The following is a 19,406-nucleotide window of genomic DNA, read 5'->3' as shown; positions in this document are numbered from 1 at the left end:
AGTAAATGCTGGTTATCTAATCACATTTAACACAATATTGTATATTTAAACTTTTTTCAATAAGCCTGTAATTATCAAAAATGAACATACATCAATAATGAATTAATAGTGAGCTGTTGCTTAAAGTGTGATTTCTAACCTGTGCAATAGTCCTGTCGGGACACCAGCAGCGTATGAGGAGCAGCCGTTTGAAGCAGTCAAGAGCCTGGTCGTAAGAGTTTGGGACCACCTCCTCCTCTGGGGCTTCCTTATCAAACCATGACTTCCACTGCTTCTCATTACGACTTATCTGCCAGAAAAGTATAAACAGCTCTGACACAGGAACAACACAGATTAAAAAAAAAAAAAAAAAAAAAAAGTAGTGCAAACCTCTGGGCAGAAGATGATGCAGTAAGAAGCATTTCGTTACGTACTGCTGGTCAAAGAAACCTTGGAATTAAATGTGTTGCTAGTCTAAAGCTAAACAAAAAGAGAGAAAAGATCAAGTGTACCCTATGTTGCTTCTTCACTCTGCACTCTACTAGACGGACAGCACAAATTGTCCTAATGTGCTTAAGGACAAACTGCGACAAACTTGTGGCTCTCTGTGTGGGTGCTGCTCATTATGGTCTCAATTATCGTCCCTTTTTAAACACATATTGTAAAGAGATTTGAGTTTATAGACACCGAGTTAGATATTGAATTGAATAATTTCACAGGCTGACACACATCCGCATCATGTGACTCATATAATTATAAACATGAGGTCCTGATTTGACACTTGATGATCTGCACTTAGCGCAAATTGCCTGGAAAGCATATCGTGTTGAATCCATGTAAACACTACACACATCATCCAAGACTTGCTATGAACGCTCGATAGCACAACATATGCAAATATCCTGGGACATTACAAAGCCTGTTAATCACTGTGTTTACATACACACAGGTTACTGGGAGAAATGAGGATAAATCGGGATATCAGAGATTGCATTTACAGTACATTTACCATAAAAACTGTATAACTATAGTATTTACACGTAGCTGGTTAGTAATCTCCTCCACCCATATTTTGGCTCCAACAGAAATATAGCCATGTAAATCAGGTTTATCTTAATTTTTTTTTTTTAAATCAAATAAAGCAGGTCCCCTTTTTACAAGACATTTAAGAAAACAGGTTACTACAGAGAGCTGACAGTGGCCAACTTTCTTAAGTGAATGTATATCTTCATTGGACTTACAGAAGATACTATACCTACTTTACTTTAGCTACAAGTCATACAACTATACATATATTGAATTATTAATCAGTATTTATCCAGGGGAATGGAACACCACCTGCTTTATGTTCACAGTTAAACACATCAGCTGCTGGTATTTGTATATTAGCTGCTGAGCAGCTCCACTTAAGAATTTAAGGGGTTCAGTGCTCAACAGAAGAGCACATTAACAGGAGTTGTTGATAGACAGGAGTGTACCACACTCACATTCAACAACTGATTTCTGCCAGTCTGGAGAAATGAGGGATGTTTTTGAACCACAAAGCTAAAATGGATGCCCGATTATGATGTTTGTGTGTTTTAGGTGTGAGTCACATGTGTATTACAAAGTGGGAAGACAGAGTCACAAGGGGGCTAATATGGTTTTGTCTCTTTCTCTGGGGGGAGGATGAGGGGGGTTGGGACTGACAACACAATCCTGTCCTCCCCTTGTTCTTCTTGGAGGACTGATTTCATTAAACAAAGAACTGTTAATCCACCTCTTCCTGTTAATCACACAGACAAAAATACATGTGTGAATTTGTGTATGTGAAGGAATATAATAATATAATAATACGTATTTTATGTGTGTGCGTGTGTGTGTGTGTGTGTGTGTGTGTGTGTGTGTGTGTGCGTGCGTGTGTATGTGTGTGGGTGTGTGTGCCAGCAGATGCTCAGCCAAAAGTAATTGATTGGAAGTTTCTCCAAACTAAGCTCATTTCACAGAGCACTGAGCTTTTCCCTCCATGGGAGCCACCAGCCTGTCAGTCACCCATAAGGGTGTGTGTATTTGTGTGTGAGTGACAGTCTATCGTAATGAATGTGTGCGGATGTGTATAAAAGAGCGAGATGAAGCGAGACATGATGAGACTGATATTGACATGCTTAGTAGAGCAAGAGAGTGCTGTGAAAAATATTTAATAAGCACCTAGAGACCACCGGTGTGTAAGTTTGTGAAACATATGACAGATGAACAGTTTTCTGCAGACCTAACAGATAAAAAAGTCCTTGTGGGTAAAAACTCACCTCATCACATCTGTCAGGGCATGCCTAAATTGATAAAGCTGTGCATGTTTCTGTGTGTGTGTGTGTGTGTGTGTGTGTGTGTGTGTGTGTGTGTGTGTGTGTGTGTGTGTTTGTGTGTTGTACCTGATCCAGTATATCAGAGAACTGCCAGAGTTTGCTGAGCTCTACGAGGTTTAGCCAGGTCATGTCAAGAATCCATTTGGCTGGTTTTTGAGGACAAGCCTTTAGGTCCAGTGATGCACCTCCTGGATGAGACATGCACACGCACACACACACACAAACATGAAAGTGAAAAAGGTTTCCATATGTATATGCACACATAGACATATACACACACACACACATACTATATATATATACATATATATATGTTTAAATGCAAAAACACAAATAAACATGCCATGCCAACACAACCTTCACAAATATACACAAAAGTCACATTGTGAGTCCATGTTCAGCAGGTCGGAGCAGACAGATGGTGATGGTCTGATGGGCTGTCTGTTGCCATAGCTGGCTTTTATCCCTGCGGTGAGGAGCGCTCCATATCTCAGATTCAGTGAACAGTTATAGTGCCAGTATGTTTGAAATGTGCTTGAACCTTGAGATGAGCCTTAACAAAATCCATCTCCACTAAATAAATAATGAATACAGTAAAAAAAAAAAGCATACAGAAAATGGATGGCAAGTTCATATTTAAGTAGATCAACAGACCTTGCGGGTGTTGGTGAGTCACAGTTATACAAACACACTTGCAGCTTCTCTTCAATTTATTCTGAGTTTGAATGCAGTCTCAGTGGAGACAAGTTGTCTGGTAGGCCAGTCACTATCTTTATTTGGCTACAAGGTCGAATCAGATCCATTGTACATTCTAACTCTTAACAAAACAAATCCCTCTCAGTAGCAGAAACGTAACAGTAAATGAGTAATGAGTGGGGGATCAGAGACAATAGAAACATCTTCAGTTAACACTTAATTCTGAAACATATATTCACATATACAGTCCCCCATTTTGGACATTCTCAAAATCAGATATTTCTTTGTGACTCAGTGTGGATGTTTGAAACTCAACAGTTCATGTAGGATTTTAGAAATTTAGGGCACTGTTGCATGGGAGTTGCATGTTTTGCTGCTGTCCTGGTAATCATTAGCTTCTATTTAATTTATTTAACTAAGGGAGTCATTTTCCTTTTGTTGGTTATTGTTCACTTTTCCAAATCTCCAACATTCTGCATGTTTTATGTACATTTCATGTTCATTTGTTTTTTTTTCTTTTATTTCTTTTAAAAGTTAACCTGCAGTGTTTTGAAACTTCCTGAGTAATAGGTCACAATGATCATGACAGTTGTTTTTATTTATTTTTTGAAGGTCTTTCTAAAGCATGAAGCTATCCAATTCATATTCTTTTTGTTTTCTGTATGATTTCCTGCCAAAGTGCTTCATGAATGAATGATGTTCAGAAACCAGTTTCTTTGTTTCAAATGTTGCGGCTTCCCAACAGCTGATGAGCACACCAACATGGAAAACTTCAAAAATCGATTCATGCTTTTTCATCTTCAACTAGTGAGCATAGATAATATAACTTATATAATATAACAAATGAAACCACAATATTGTTAACAGTGATATAATCTTATTTTCATTGCAGGTATACTGCACATTTAAACAAATGAACATGCCAGTCAAAGAACAGCCATTATGCCTCTTACCTTTAATAAGTGTGAGAAACTCCTTGTGTTTGACCCTGTTGCTTTGCATGTCGATCTTCAGCGTAAGCAGCAAAGTGAAAAGGAATTTGTGCTCCTCGTATAGGCCACGTGCTGCGTATTTATACACCTCGAAGGTCATGAACTCAATGATGTTGGCAATGCGTTTGCTGGTGATGGGGCTTTTGGAGGACCTGTTTAAGTAGAATATCATGACAGATACAAACGATTAAGTCCTGTCAAATATGTAGCTCATTAACACCTTAGAGCTCCTGCAACAATGTCACATGTTAAGACTAACAACTTCTCCACAATCAAATATAGACATCACAGCATGGTTAAGCTGATTAACTTAATGAGCAAAGATAATTCATTATTTGATTTATTGACCTGAACATAAACACAACTGACTGTGTGGCAATTACACTGAATTATATCAAAGCTTCCTCGAGCCATTAAGGACATACTAACATTTGTGACAATTAGTTGTATGGTTTGACATGAAATTAGTTTGAGCTGGCAAATCAATGACATGCTGGTTAAAATTGAATATTATTATATTTAATGTATTTGACATTTATCACAAGGATTAGGTGTTTACTACCTCATCTGTACATTGAATACAATGTATGATGTTGTGTCAAAGAGATTGTCTACACATCTGTGTAACATTGTTATATTGAATTGCACCATTTATCTCATTATGGCTTAGATTTCCAACCAGAAAGCTGAGATGACGTTGTGGAGTCACCTTCTCCACATCATCCTGAAAGCCTCAAATTACAAATGTCACAACCATAACACAGCTTGTCACATATTTAGATACATATGACAGAAGCACCAGAATAAACCCTGTTCTTCTGTAACTCAGGTAGCAAATTGCACACTACTATCTGTTGCCAAGAATATGTCATTGTAAAATAAACAAGATTGTAATCAATGGGTGGAGTTGCATTAGAAATGAAACAACAAACAAACAAATCTGATGAACCTAAAACCTGATACCTTAGCATCCTGCCTAATATGTGCACTCTGACTTTCCCTTTTGTATTTTCATCATGCTGTTAAAACCTGCTCCATGTACAACTATCACATTACTGACAGCATACAGTATGAGTTTGGTGTCTCTCTTGCTGTTACTGTGGAACAAACAAAGATAACAGAAAAATAATGATGCAGGTATTAAATTTTGGGCCCCAGTTTAGAAGAATCTGGCTTCAACACTCAAACTGTATGGGATGAGCTATCTGAAATAAAATGTTATATAATTTTTCCACTTTTGGAAATTATGATTTTTTGAAAGGGGGACATACTGTAACATCACAGATGCAATCTAATTCAGTCGCCTAAAAAGTGCACCAGCTGCCAGTGGCAATAAACCAAACAAATCCCCCACTGAGCTTTTGCAAATTATAATTAGAGGAACAAAATTCATGGGCTGGGTTTGTAAAGCAAATGCTGACATTAAGCTGCACAGGATTACTTGTTGCCATTTTATTTTTGGGAACAAGACTTTAAAAAAACAATTAATTATAGAGAGCAGTGAGAAAGGATTCTTACCTCGCCAGAGAAAGGTCAAAAAGTCCCAGGAACTGTCTCAGGGAGGTTTGGTACATGACATTCACCATACTCATTTCTGTGATCAGGAAGTACAAGATACTGCCCCTGGTGGCCACTAAAAAATACAAAAGTAGAACAATCCAATACAAATAATATATATAAATATATATATTTTAAAACTGATGATGATGAAGTTGAAATAAGGTCTGTGAAATTTAAAATAATTATAAAAAGGTTAAAACTCTAACAACTCTAGTATACAGAACAGCTTTATTGTGGTTGCAAGCTAAAATGCACTGGTCATCCTGATGACCATGAGGAACACTGCAAGCTTAAATGAGTTGGTTTAAATATGGCTGCAACCTGCACGCCAAAATCTTATTTTATCCATATACTGGAAGTGCTGCTGGAGGTTTGACCTTTTTAGGCTCTTTTTCCTCCTCCATACACCTTGAAATTAGTTGTGATAGAAACCTGACTGAACTTTAAAGTATGTAGCATAGATTGGCACCAAGGCATTTTCTTATGAACTAAATCGGTTTTAAAGAAATGTGTGTGGTGAGGAAATGTTCCTTTTGGACAGTATCCATGTTATTCATTTCTTGAGCTGAATCACAAACTGAGAATGTATCAGCTTTTAGTCTTGTGGGATTGAACCTTGGCTGGCACACTGTAACCAAACAGAGAATATTACCAAAAATGTGACTCTGAGCCAGCTATCATGACTTACCAGGTCGGTACTCCTCTCTGGCAGCATTGATCTGGACCTCAGTTTCGGCAGCAATCTGTAGCTTCTGAGTGACCTCCTCAGCTGTGCGCTTGGTGTTGCCAAGAACAACGATCAGACTCTCATCATCCACCAATGAACCCTACGAAGAGACATATTTGCAAGTGAAAGTCAGAAAATGAATGAAAATGGGAACATAACCCATGGAATTACCATGGCAATTCAGAACTGGAGACATAGCTGTAACAGATGTACATGTACGTTTTCCTATTCCTTTTTCCATTGGGTGACCTCATTCATGTTTTCTTGCCTAGGAACAAATGTAATAGTCAACATTTTAAGGTACTCCAGATGTGTATAATTGCCAGCAAATGTAACCAAATGTATTTTTCATACTTGTTTCTCACTGATTATTTCAGAATGTACAGGTTGAAATAATCTAGGAACGTTGCTAAATGCCTGCTACTGCATTTTTTTTCACATGCCCAAATCCCTGAATTGGTTGAAGACAATTTTTTTTCATCACTTCAAAATGTTCCAATATTTCACAGCTTGACATGCGGTTCCTTGCCTGTGTGCTGGTCAGTCTGTAGAGGAGGTTGTCCTCTAATTCTTTCATCTTTCGCTTGTTAGATGTTACATCTTCCAAGAGGTCTGTCCTCTCCTTCTCCAGCTCCTGAGTTCATGAAAACACAGACATACATATATACATATATACATATAAAAAAATATATATTTATAAAACCCACCACCCTGATTCACACTAAATTCACCCTTTTTTCCTCGCTCCTGTCAAGACTCACTGCAGGAGAGCTTTTCAGTATTTCTAACAGCTCCTGCACAAATATTTAGATTTTGTAGCTTCAGTCAGATATAAAAAGTTGAAAAAGTATTGGCCATGATTTAATGCTGATTTATTAGTCTACCATCAAAGTAAAAAGGAACACCTATTTTTTCAGAACTGATTGCTAAACAGTGTCATAATCCCAGAATCCTTTTCAAAACCGTACATTCTGTGATTGGTCCTCCTCTTAGCCAGCCAGTTGAATCTTCCCCAGAGAGATGGGAAGAATTTATTGATTACTTTTGTAATAAAATAGCAGAGATTTAGCAGCATTTTAACACTTCAGAGAGCTTGATGTTGACCCCTGCCCACCTTCGACATTAGCCCACTTCAATGAAATCACTATGTTGACCCAGGAACGCAATGTTGCTGTTCTTTTTAGACTGCATTCCTACTTGTTTGTTTGTTTTTCAGATGGTTGGTCCAGATGTTATAGCCATTATTAACTATTCTCTGTCTACGGGTTTTTTCCCCTTCCTATTTTGAATGCTGTTAAACCCTTAAATGAAGCCCTCTTGGGATCCCCCTGTTTTTAGTCATTTTAGAGCAATCTCAAAGCTGCCATTTTTATTGAAGATTTCAGAAAAGAAAAAAAAGTCTCAAACGATCTCTTCCATGAACAACAATCAACTCTTTGATTTGGTTTTCTTTCCCTACATAGTATTGCTCTGGTCAAAGTTTCCAATGACTTACTGCTTGGAGCTAACACAGGCCTGTATTCCATTTAATTCTACTTGACCTCAGCTCAGCCTTTGATACAGTGGACCATAATGTCTTAGTCAACTGTCTGAAGATCAATGTTGGCATCAGTGATCTGGCTCTGGAATGGTTCATCTCCTATCTGTTGAACAGGTCTCTCTCTGTAATGCTTGGAGGTGCCTCCTCCTCTTGTGCTCCTCTCTTGTTTTTGGTCCTCTAGAAGGTTACTTTGGGCCCCCTTCATTTGTGGACATGCATTAATCTCCATTGCTATACAGATGGCACCCAATTGTATGTCTCGTTAAAGCCTGGGACCACTGATGTTTCTTGTTTTATGCCCTGCCTTGCTGAAATTATAACTGGATGTAAAACAAAAAAAAAAGTCCTGCTGTTGAATGACTCCAAATTAAAAGCCAAATGAATTACCCCATCTAGCCCCATTATTTGTAGAGTTAACCATCTCTCCTCTCATCTGGGCACTTTATCTAATAATGATTATAAAGAGGCCTGCAACCAGGGTGTTATTTTGGAACCAGAGTTGTCTTTTCATGCTCAGGTGACCAAAGTGTTGCAGTCCTGCTCTGCTCAACTGAGACATCTAACCAAGATCAGTTCCTTTGCAGACTTAGAAAAGGTCATCCATGCTTTTATCTTCTCCAGACTTGACTATTGCAATGCACTTTATTCTGGTATCAGCAGGTGAAAAATACTTAGAAGTGCAGTTGATACAAAACACTGCTGCCAGGTACTAAGAGTAGTGACTGTATTACCCCGATCCTTGATGCCCTTCACTGGGAACCTGTGAGTTTTAGAATTTAATTTATGATTTTACTGCTTGTTTCTAAAGCCTTAAATGGTGAGGCTCCTGTCTCTATCTGTGATCTGCTAACACCCCGTGAGCCTGATCACTGCTTGAGATCCACCAGAGGATCCCTACCAATGGCTCCAAAATCTTGACTGGTGTTAATAGAGTTAACTGTGAGTTGTGGAACTCCCTGCCTGGAAATCTCAGTCTGGCAAGCTTTCTTCTGAAGACTTATTTTTATCTTATGGTTTTTCTTAACTGATGGTATTTGTCGTAACTATTTAAATCATTTTATCTGGTTTATATCTTATGATCTGGGTCTTATTAGGGCCCGAGCGGCGACTGCAAGTCGCCTGGCGAAAGCCCTATTGAAATTGTAATGTTTATTATTATTATTATTATTATTATTATTCTTCCGACATTTCGTGCCCCAATTTCGCCCCTTTCCCAAATGCGAAAATGCTTATACTTTTGCACGGACGTCCGGCCTCATCCGAAATTCGATATTTTTGGGTGGTCGCACATGGTCGACGCAGAATGGCGGAATAGCGCCCCCTACAAAGTCCAAAAATGCCCATAGGGAATTTTGCTAACTTTGTCCTATGCTCACAAAATTCGGTACACATATGTATTATACCCACATATGCAAAAAAGCCTCTTGACCTCATCCCAACAGGAAGTCGGCCATTTTGGTTTTGATTTTTCCCGCCTAAAATTAACTCCTCCCACAGCGTTTGCCCGATCAAGTTCAAATTAGATACGCAACATCTCCAGACCTAGCTGAGCTTAAGTTGTGCTCTGCGCATCCGTAGGTCAAAGGGCGTGTCTGCCAGGGCTCAACTAACTTTGGCGTGCTCGCCATGTACATACGAGTGGCTCTCACGCCCACATACTTCATCCAATCAGCTTCAAACTTGCTGGACATGATGATGGCTCCGCCCTGAACGTCCCGATATATTAACTTCCCACGTAACTCATAGCGCCACCCAGGGGTAACAGGAAGTTAACTAAGATTCATTAAAATTACATACTTTGCCCCATCAACGTCATTGAGAACCAGTTGGTGAAGCTACATTATGAAGACTGTGAAGCTACGAGTAATGGCGTCCGTGTGGCGACGCGGCAACCATCAATTCCTCGCCATGAAAATACGTTTGGCTTTTTGATGGCTTTATTGAACTCGTATCATCATGAAAATTGGTACACAGGTCCAGGGTGCCGACCTCAACGTCTCCATTCGCTCATAGGCGATCTCACTCGTGTCGCCCCCTAGTGGAAACAAGAAGTGCCATATTTTACATCATCCTTGTGCGATTTCCACAAAACTTCACATGTGTAATCACTGTCCCACCCTGAACGCAACCGCTTTTGTTTTGTTACACTCTACTGCCCCCTGGTGGATGAACCATCAACCTCTCATAACTCCTTCATGCTTTGTCCAATTCACTCCAAACTTCACATGACTGATGATTGGCCGCCCTGAACACAGCAGACCACACCAGACCATATGTGTAACTACCTGTGACTGCCCCCTACTGGATGAACGAGACATTGCATTTTTGGCCTCATTCCAGGTTTTTTCTCACTTTCTGCTTCACGCCACAGCCCCGCCATGCCTCAGGCCCCGCGGTGGCATGGGTGAGTGAGGGCCCGCCATCGCCGCTTGCGGCTTTAATTATTATTATTATTATTATTATTATTATTATTCTTCCGACATTTCGTGCCCCAATTTCGCCCCTTTCCCAAATGCAAAAATGCTTATACTTTTGCACGGACGTCCGGCCTCATCCGAAATTCGATATTTTTGGGTGGTCGCACATGGTCGACGCAGAATGGCGGAATAGCGCCCCCTACAAGGTCCAAAAATGCCCATAGGGAATTTTGCTAACTTTGTCCTATGCTCACAAAATTCGGTACACATATGTATTATACCCACATATGCAAAAAAGCCTCTTGACCTCATGACCTCAACCCAACAGGAAGTCGGCCATTTTGGTTTTGATTTTTCCCGCCTAAAATTAACTCCTCCCACAGCGTTCGCTCGATCAAGTTCAAATTAGGTACGCAACATCTCCAGACCTAGCTGAGCTTAAGTTGTGCTCTGCGCATCCGTAGGTCAAAGGGTGTGTCTGCCAGGGCTCAACTAACTTTGGCGTGCTCGCCGTGTACATACGAGTGGCTCTCACGCCCACATACTTCATCCAATCAGCTTCAAACTTGCTGGACATGATGATGGCTCCGCCCTGAACGTCCCGATATATTAACTTCCCACGTAACTCATAGCGCCCCCCGGTGGTAACAGGAAGTGAACTTAAAGTCATGAAAAATACATAGTTGACCCCATCAACTTCATTCCACTTCTAAAACATGCAGAACCAGTTGGTGAAGCTACATTATGTACACTGTGAAGCTACGAGTAATGGCGTCCCTGTGGGGGCGTGGCTCCCATCAATTCCTCGCCATGAAAATACGTTTGGCTTTTTGATGGCTTTATTGAACACGTATCATCATGAAAATTGATACACAGGTCCAGGGTGGAGACCTCTTCCATCTGATAGGGGTGTCGCTCATGTCGCCCCCTAGTGGAAACAGGAAGTGCCATTTTTTGCATCAACATTGTCCGATTTCCACGAAACTTCACATGTGTGATGAGGGACTGACCCTGAACACACCTGCATGCATCCCATTACTGCCCCCTGGTGGATGAACCATCAACTGCTCATAACTCCCTCATGCTTTGTCCCATTTCCACGAAACTTCACATGTGTGATGAGGGACTGACCCTGAACACACCTGCACGCATCCCATTAATGCCCCCTGGTGGATGAACCATGGTCCGACAAATGCTCATAACTCCCTCTTGCTTTGTTCGATTCCCTCCAAACTTTACATGAGTGATGAGGGGCCGCCCCTGAACGCACCACACCACACCACATGTGCTGACTGCCCCCTGGTGGATGAACCATTAACTGCTCATAACTCCCTCATGCTTTGTCCAATTCACTCCAAACTTCACATGAGTGATGAGGGGCCGCCCCTGAACGCACCACACCACATTTGGTGACTGCCCCCTGGTGGATGAACCATTAGCTGCTCATAACTCCTTCATGCTTTGTCCAATTCACTCCAAACTTCACATGACTGATGAGTGGCCGCCCTGAACACAGCAGACCACACCAGACCATATGTGTAACTACCTGTGACTGCCCCCTACTGGATGAACGAAACATTGCATTTTTGGCCTCCTTCCAGGTTTTTTCTCACTTTCTGCTTCACGCCACAGCCCCGCCATGCCTCAGGCCCCGCGGTGGCATGGGTGAGCGAGGGCCCGCCATCGCCGCTTGCGGCTTTAATTTACTTGTATTATCTGATTTTATTTGGTAAGCACTTTGTAACTTTGTTTTTGAAAGGTGCTATAAAAATAAATGAGTATTATTATGTTTACTAAGTTATAAAGCTGTAGCATGTTACTAGAGGAAGGACATAGGGCCATAAAAATCAATCAATTTTATCCCCAGGAACATAAATTTGTTCAGCTAGTAAAATGGCTTTTAGACCTTTCTTTTACATAATAAGATATTAAGTTAATAGGTAAGTTGACATATTTTTCCATCCAGTGCAAAATGGTTTTAGAGACTGTATTTTGGCTGTTTACTATTTGGTTGGATTTTATTAGGCTTTTTTGAGACTATTGTCGATTTATTGCAGTCATTTACAGTAATGGTGCTGTTTGATTTTTATTTGTGAAATAGGATACAATGATTCAATATTTATTATTTGGTTTTACCATATTTAGCTTTTTAAATTATTGTTTTTATTTCCCTTTTCTCTTTATTCCCTTTTATTATCCAAAATATGTACTGTCTCTCTCACCATGTGAATTTAAGCATGTTTAAACATATTAAGCATGTTTAAACTTGAATTTATGTATAATCTTTGTTCTATGTGTACATGTGCATTGTGACACTGATGGTATGTGTATTGTGTGGTGCAGGGTGTATTGTGTGATGCTATCTTTTCTCAATCAAGGTGAAAGTAAATTGCATGTAGGATGTGTCTTTTCCAGACCAAAGTTAATAGCAGCTGGGTCATTAGTGGACACCCTGCTGTACATAATCTTTTACATGTTGTCACTATCAAGTTACTATGCCTACTGTCAAACTGACTGATACAGTTTAAACCAATCGTGTTGGTTTGGGTGTTTTATAAGCTCTTCTTGGGATTTTTTTTGCTCAAGAAAAGATGGCAGATAAAATGATAAATATGACTTACCAGAGAGCCCTGGGTAAGCAGAGAAAATACTGTACCCTGCCTCAGTACTCAGGTGACAAAGTGAAACACAGCAGCAGTAATAAATGTCACTGCCCTGAATGTCAGTCTGACACTCCAGGAATTAGTGGGGCTGTATTGCTCCTGTAGCGTGCATGATCCAAAACCTCACTCACCCACAGTAAACCCATGGGAAATGTAAGCCTTTATGGAATTGTGTTGGATTTCAGTTCCTCAGTATTTCCATTGTGAAACTTACCAGACAAATTGTAGGGGTTTAAAGAGTCATCTTATCTTTTATTTTGTGCAGTAATTTTGGCTCAAAGCCCTGTAGGTTTTTCTTATGAATAAGTGCTGTCACTCAAATACCTGAGAGTAAATTATTTTAAATACATTTTTTGCCATCTTTGTCTTTATTTGATTAGGCATCCTGAGCAGAGAAACAAATATGACATGCAACAGCAGAATTGAAGCATAAATGTTATTGTTATATGGCTTGCATCTTAACCAATAGGCTACCAGGGCGCCCACAAGCAAATTATTTCAAAAGCCTACAAAAATAGACGTAAACGTTGCAGCTGAAAGTTGCCTCCACAGAGGAACTATCATTATAGGGATTGTGAATGCTGTGTGAACTACAAAGATACAGGTTTTATAGCTGATATACAAGCTTCAGCTACCATTATGATCAAATCCATATTTAGTACACAGATAACAAGCCACTTTTCCCATATGGCATCCTTCATCTCAGGGTCAGCCATTACTAGAAGGAGAATAGCCAGCCTACAGTAGCACTAGTCTTTGCACAGTCCCAATCAATGTGTCCACTGCACTGGATGAATGTAGAAAGCATTTCTATCACCCAGAATGAATTAATCAAGTCCTTTGTGTGCATGCTGTATTTAGTGTTGGTGCATAGGCCTATGTGCACTATTTTCTGGGTGTGTGGTTGTTTCTTCACACTGTCTGTGTGTCTCTAAAGGCTGCAATAATTGTCATGTTCTATAGTCAAAGGGTGATTATAACTGCCCAGTTATATTGTCACATGATTTGTGAGAGGGAAAATAAGGTATACAGTAGGGAGAGGTGTCAAGAGCCTGCATTTAATGCTCTCCAACAGCCTTTCAAGGATATGCAAAGGTCTAGGCAATTTGCACTCAGTCAGCTCTATTTCCCCACCTAACACCTAGTGAAATTTAAACAAACTAATTGGCAACCAGTAATAATTAACGGTACAGTATAACTTCATTTAAATATATATCTAAATGATGTATACAGGATCTACACTAGCTACTTTCTATATGAGAGCAAATGTACCTGTTTTTCTGTGAGGATGACTCTGCCCAGCAGCTGGTCCTCTAGTCCTCTCATGGTGACAGTAAAGTCGATGATGGAGGTGCGGGCACTAATCTCGGGGGTATAGGCTGGGTTAGGCAGCTTGGTGGTCACATACAGCCTGAAGCCCTTCATCACATCCACTTCTTTGTCACCAATTTTAACCTGTGCAAAGGAAGAGAGAGAGAGAGGCAAAGACATATCTTCATTATGGGTTAGCATGTCAATCATACTATCAGTATAATACCAAAATAAGGGCACAAAGTTGGTATCACAAACTTTATTATACACATGTAGAGGTGCCAAAAGTTTTTAAAAAAATCCCAGTGTACTCCAGTTTAGGGCCAAATCCTCCCTAAACTGCTCACGCACACATTTGTTATGACAGTCGCGCTCATTTAAGCAGATACCAAAAGTCTTTATAAATGAAATAGACTATCCTGACAAACATGATAAAAGGTGTCCTGGTGGCAGTAAAACAAATGCTTTGCTTATGCAGCTGCTAAGAAACGTTTACTGTGCATGTATGTTAGTGCATGTGCATGCATGTGTGCTTGTGTTTGCACTGATCATCATTTAATTACTCATGGCAGCAAAACTTCTAATTATCCATCTGCTGGTTTGTCCCTGGAGCTGTCTGTCTGCAGACACCTTCACTTCCTCCTCACACCAGGATATTAATAGAAAGTAAAGCTTTTTCAAGAGAGAGAGAGGGTGCATGAGGTAGAGTGTAGAAACCTTTAATCAGGTCCCTCATTAGGTAGCCAAGAGACTTCTGGCTGAATGTGTTGCGTGGATATAACCCGTGCTTACTTGCAATCACCATAGGGTGAACATGTGTGTGCACACGTATTCCTGCAGTGGTGCAGTTTTGTATGTATATGTACAGTGTATGTGTGTGTGTGTGCGTGTGTGTGTGTGTGTGTGTGTGCGTGTGTGCGCACATGTGTATATGTATGTGTACATGCAAGTTTGTTTGTTTGATGCATGTGTGAGATAGAGAGAGGCAGCTGTGGTGTCAGCTGCTGAATAACCAGCTCAGCCATAGCCAGGAGCTGAGAGGCGATAATGAGAGAGAGAGAGATGCTTGCAAGCAGACGTTCACTCTGCCTTTTTCTCGCAAGCTCTTACTGTCTGTGCAATATGTGTATGTGTGTGTGTGTGTGTGTGTGTGTGTGTGTGTGTGTGTGTGTGTGTGTGTGTGTGTGTGTGTGTGTGTGTGTGTCAAGTATTGCAATGACTAATTCATAAATCCATTGCTGAGATGTACAGAGCAGTAACTTACATTGATGGTTATCTGGATGAGAAAAGATCACAAACAGAATGCATTTTGACTGACCCTCTCAGTTGTGTTTTGTGGAAATGATTGCTTAAATTTGTACAAACAACACAAAAAACACACATTTATGTGTCCAATAAAAAATGCTTTTTGGAAAGTTCAAACCAATTTATTGGCAGAGAGACCAATTTAGACTGCTTTCTTGTCATGCAAAATCCTATATTTCCAGTAATACTCAAAATCCACATCCAAAGTTGGCTTCGGGGCTATGATTTTAGCTAAATAAAATGCTGACAAAATGAGAACCATTCAAACCGCTCTCTGCAATTTTCCAAATTAAAAATATCTAACTCCAACAGTACATTACAGGAAATTAGGATACTGACAATGAAAGTGGTATAATTTTCACCATCCAAACCCAAATGAAAAGAGCAAAACAAATATATCAAGCGGGGAGGAGGCAAAATATTGGCTTTCTCTTTCCATCAACAGAAAATGTAATTTGTAGAAGCCAGTGACACCCTCTGTAGCAGTGTGCTATAATTTTATTTATGGGCCACACTCTCATTATGATCTCATTCATTAGAATAGCTAGTGTAGAAATCATATTCAAGGCTGTTAGATGCAAATTAATGTAAGATGTTTGTGTATTAAATTTAATTTGAAATGACATTAAGTGCTAATTAAATTAAATTTGTTTTTTGGGGGTTTTTTTTGTGGGTATTTAAATGTTATTTCATCTTTCACATAACTCTCTTGCTTTCTCTCCTTAACACAGCACAGCTATTTTTTCCAATATACCGCAGCAGTAATAAAAAGTGTTTCTGCATTTGGCCGTGGTCTGAGGTTTAAGTTGTGAAATATGTTCATTGGCTACTGGTAGGTTTTAAAATCGGACTGAAGGAGTACAGTTTTGTCAATGCAGCTTATAAAGATTTATGTGTACCTATAGTACATATAGTCAGAGTCCAGTTTGTATTGTATTATTATAAGAGCTGGAGATGAAGAACTTTGATATTAATACAAAAAACATAACAAAAGAACATAACAACATATGAGAGGTTTTGGTTTTCCAGACAAACAGGGAGAAATTACCTCTGCACAGTCACTCAGTCTCTACATAGTAAAACATCCACTATGAGTGACCATGAGTCAGTGACTGAGGACCCCTTAATCAGTCCCAAGACAATGAAACTGATTCGGGACAGGTGCTCCAGCTGGCAACAAGCAAAGACCCTTTGCACCTCCAGCCAGCACTTGCAGCTCCTCTACACATGTCACACTCTGTCAGTGAGCAGGCTTGTTTTCCCCTTTTTGAGCTTATCAGCCTGTGTTAGTACAGGTGTGACAGTTGGCATGGCAGGAGGGAGTTGGCCAAGTCACATCATGCCTCCAGCCAGCGCGGAATAACACACCTGCCCATTTTACACTCTTTTAACCAAGCAACAGAAAAGAAAGCAAAACTCAGGAACCAGAAGGTCTCAACAGGGTTATTCTGCTACATTACTTTGTAAGTGGAGCCAGTCTTGATGAAGTTTTTCTCGAGAACGTTGTCAAGGGCAGGGTCCAACTCCTCCCCTACATCCTCAATCAATAGGGGGCGTCCAAGAGACAAACTGTCCTCCAGGTGGTTCTTAAAATATTTATGGTTCAGTGAGGTAATCTGGGAACAGAAACAGGAACATTTATTACTAGATGGATGTAAAAAATGTTGCTTTTGTTATCTCATCATGTAATGCAGTTGAGAGATTGAAGAATTCTTTGATTGATCTACATTGGAGATTTATATTCTATTTATTTTATCGCTGACATTAATGTGGACTAAATGGGAACGAACTTCAAAAGTAAATTGTCACAGAGACAAATGTTTGGATTTTATCAAGTAACCACCTAACCAGATGATGACAGTAGCAATCATTGTTTCCTACAGACTGACTCATTTATAAGAAACCGTGAGAAGCATCTGATTCACTCAAATGAAGAAGACACCTATTTAACCTCTCTCTCCTTAAAGCAAAACCTCTGACTGGGGATTGTGACTAGTCAAGCTAATAAAATATCATTTTTTAAGATGAGCCATTTTTGGAAAATGTTATAAAAATAAATACAGTTGGTCTGATGAGGTCACTTGTGAAAGTAGTTCAAAGCCGCAGCCGTGTCTGTGTCTTCAAGACACTCATAATAGGATTGCAGAATGCATTTACTCGGCCCAGAGATTGCCCCTAACAGGGCCAGTAACCTTGGCTGGTCTTATTACTCCTACAGAATTCTGCAGTACTTTTCCAGGAGGCTGTACAAAAGGAAAGGCATGTTGGACAAGGGAAAAGATTTTAGAACAAAGACACATGTATAGAAATAGAGAAACAAAAACTTTAAATCCCGTGTTACAAAAGCACTGACAATAAATATGAAAAAACTGTTAAATGTAGACAAATTAAGACAAAAAAGTATTAACACTGAAGTACTTAATTAAGGTAGAGCAGCTGAGTTATATGCAATATTTATGAACCATCATTTTGTTTTAATTTTATTCTGTAAAATTCATTTGGTCCCAATGGACCAATGACTTTCTTAGACTGTAACATACTCGGAGTCATCAGTGGGTTTTGGATATTGTGGAAAGCTAATTATGCAAAATAAGTGATTGTGTCACCAGAATGTTTTTCTCGCTCCTGTATAATGTTAACTATTGTACATTTATCCTTCATTACATAATGCAGAAGCAGCAAAGGTACAGATACCTGAAGCTCATTCCTGGCCTCTTTGTTCTTGATCCAGATTTTCCCCTGCGTCTGGGGATCAACAAGGAGAGGGAAGCGTGCTGCTTTGGTGACAATGATGCCGTTCTGAATGGACAGGTCATCATTAGGGAGCCCCTGTAAGAAGAAAGTTTCAACTTATGTGATTTCGTTTGTAATAAGCATTTACTCAGTTTAGCCAGTTCTGTTCTGTTACCCAGTATTTGACTCAGTAGCAACTAACATTTAAATTATGAATACATTTATCCAACAAAGAAGGGTGATAATATCAAAAGGTTATATTATGTTCTAAGAAAAGGTTGTAATTTGTTCTCTCTATACGTGTCTCTGCTGGTTATGTTGTTATTTCATCTATTTTGTGAGATCACATTAGACTTGTTGTGAAAAACAAAATCCAATTAACTGAGTACCTAGGCTCAGTACAACATACAGTGTAGAAATATTACATACTGTATATACACACAGATGCTGCAACTAATTATTATTTTCATCTATTTGCCATAACTGATGTCTACAAATATCTTGTTTTGTGTGACCAACAGTCCAAAACTCGATATATTCTGTTTAAACAACAATATTGACAAAGAATAGCAGCAGATCATCCCATTTAATGGGCTGGCACCAGGTTACGTTTTTTTATGTTGAAAATGACTCATATGAATGTCAATAACCCAAACAGTTGCTGAGGAATCCTTTCAGCTTTAGTTTAGACTGAATGCTCTGCTGATGCAGTTAGTTACTGACGTAGATAACTGACCTGAAGGTTCCACTCGCTGACGGTGGGCGCATCAATGAGCAGCTCAGTCAGATTAAGGTTGTTGCCAAATGGGATTCTACGCAGCTTCAACTCCCGCTGCCAGTTACTCAGCAGCAGATTACGAAACTCCTGATTGAAGGGGCCAGAGTAAGAGAGGAACGCTGTGGCCAGAAGGACATCACCTGGAACAAAGCAACAAAGCTGTTGGTTCATGTGCACGTCATAGACACCCTGCACACAGGTCGTGTTCAACCGTAACAATTAATTCGATCTTGAGTAATGCCAACACAATGAGAAAACAGCTCATACTGGAAGTAGTGGTGTGGCAGGTTATTTTAGAACGATGTTGCAAAAACAAAATCCTTAAAATTCATACAACTAATTAGATATCTCTAATCAGTCACA

General features: G+C 39.7%; 1 protein-coding gene across 4 annotated transcripts in view; it reads right to left on the bottom strand.

Moving 5' to 3' along the window:
* The window catches only part of dnah5 (dynein, axonemal, heavy chain 5), a 102,245-nt gene that overhangs the window by 13,293 nt on the left and 69,546 nt on the right, over nucleotides 1–19,406 (bottom strand). For all 4 annotated transcript variants that reach the window (XM_062421995.1, XM_062421996.1, XM_062421997.1 and 1 more), the window contains 10 exons: nucleotides 19,002–19,183; nucleotides 18,227–18,361; nucleotides 16,993–17,148; nucleotides 14,189–14,371; nucleotides 6,826–6,930; nucleotides 6,258–6,396; nucleotides 5,528–5,642; nucleotides 3,971–4,161; nucleotides 2,388–2,509; nucleotides 140–289 (listed from right to left, as the gene is read on the bottom strand). In XM_062421995.1, the coding sequence (XP_062277979.1) occupies nucleotides 140–289; nucleotides 2,388–2,509; nucleotides 3,971–4,161; nucleotides 5,528–5,642; nucleotides 6,258–6,396; nucleotides 6,826–6,930; nucleotides 14,189–14,371; nucleotides 16,993–17,148; nucleotides 18,227–18,361; nucleotides 19,002–19,183 (1,478 nt within the window). The remainder of the gene's footprint in view (nucleotides 1–139; nucleotides 290–2,387; nucleotides 2,510–3,970; nucleotides 4,162–5,527; nucleotides 5,643–6,257; nucleotides 6,397–6,825; nucleotides 6,931–14,188; nucleotides 14,372–16,992; nucleotides 17,149–18,226; nucleotides 18,362–19,001; nucleotides 19,184–19,406) is intronic.

This window comes from Scomber scombrus, chromosome 7, assembly GCF_963691925.1.
Source record: "Scomber scombrus chromosome 7, fScoSco1.1, whole genome shotgun sequence".
Taxonomy (NCBI): Eukaryota; Metazoa; Chordata; class Actinopteri; order Scombriformes; family Scombridae; genus Scomber; species Scomber scombrus.
Note: the sequence above shows the minus strand (reverse complement) of the source record. Positions and strands in the feature narration are given on the sequence as shown.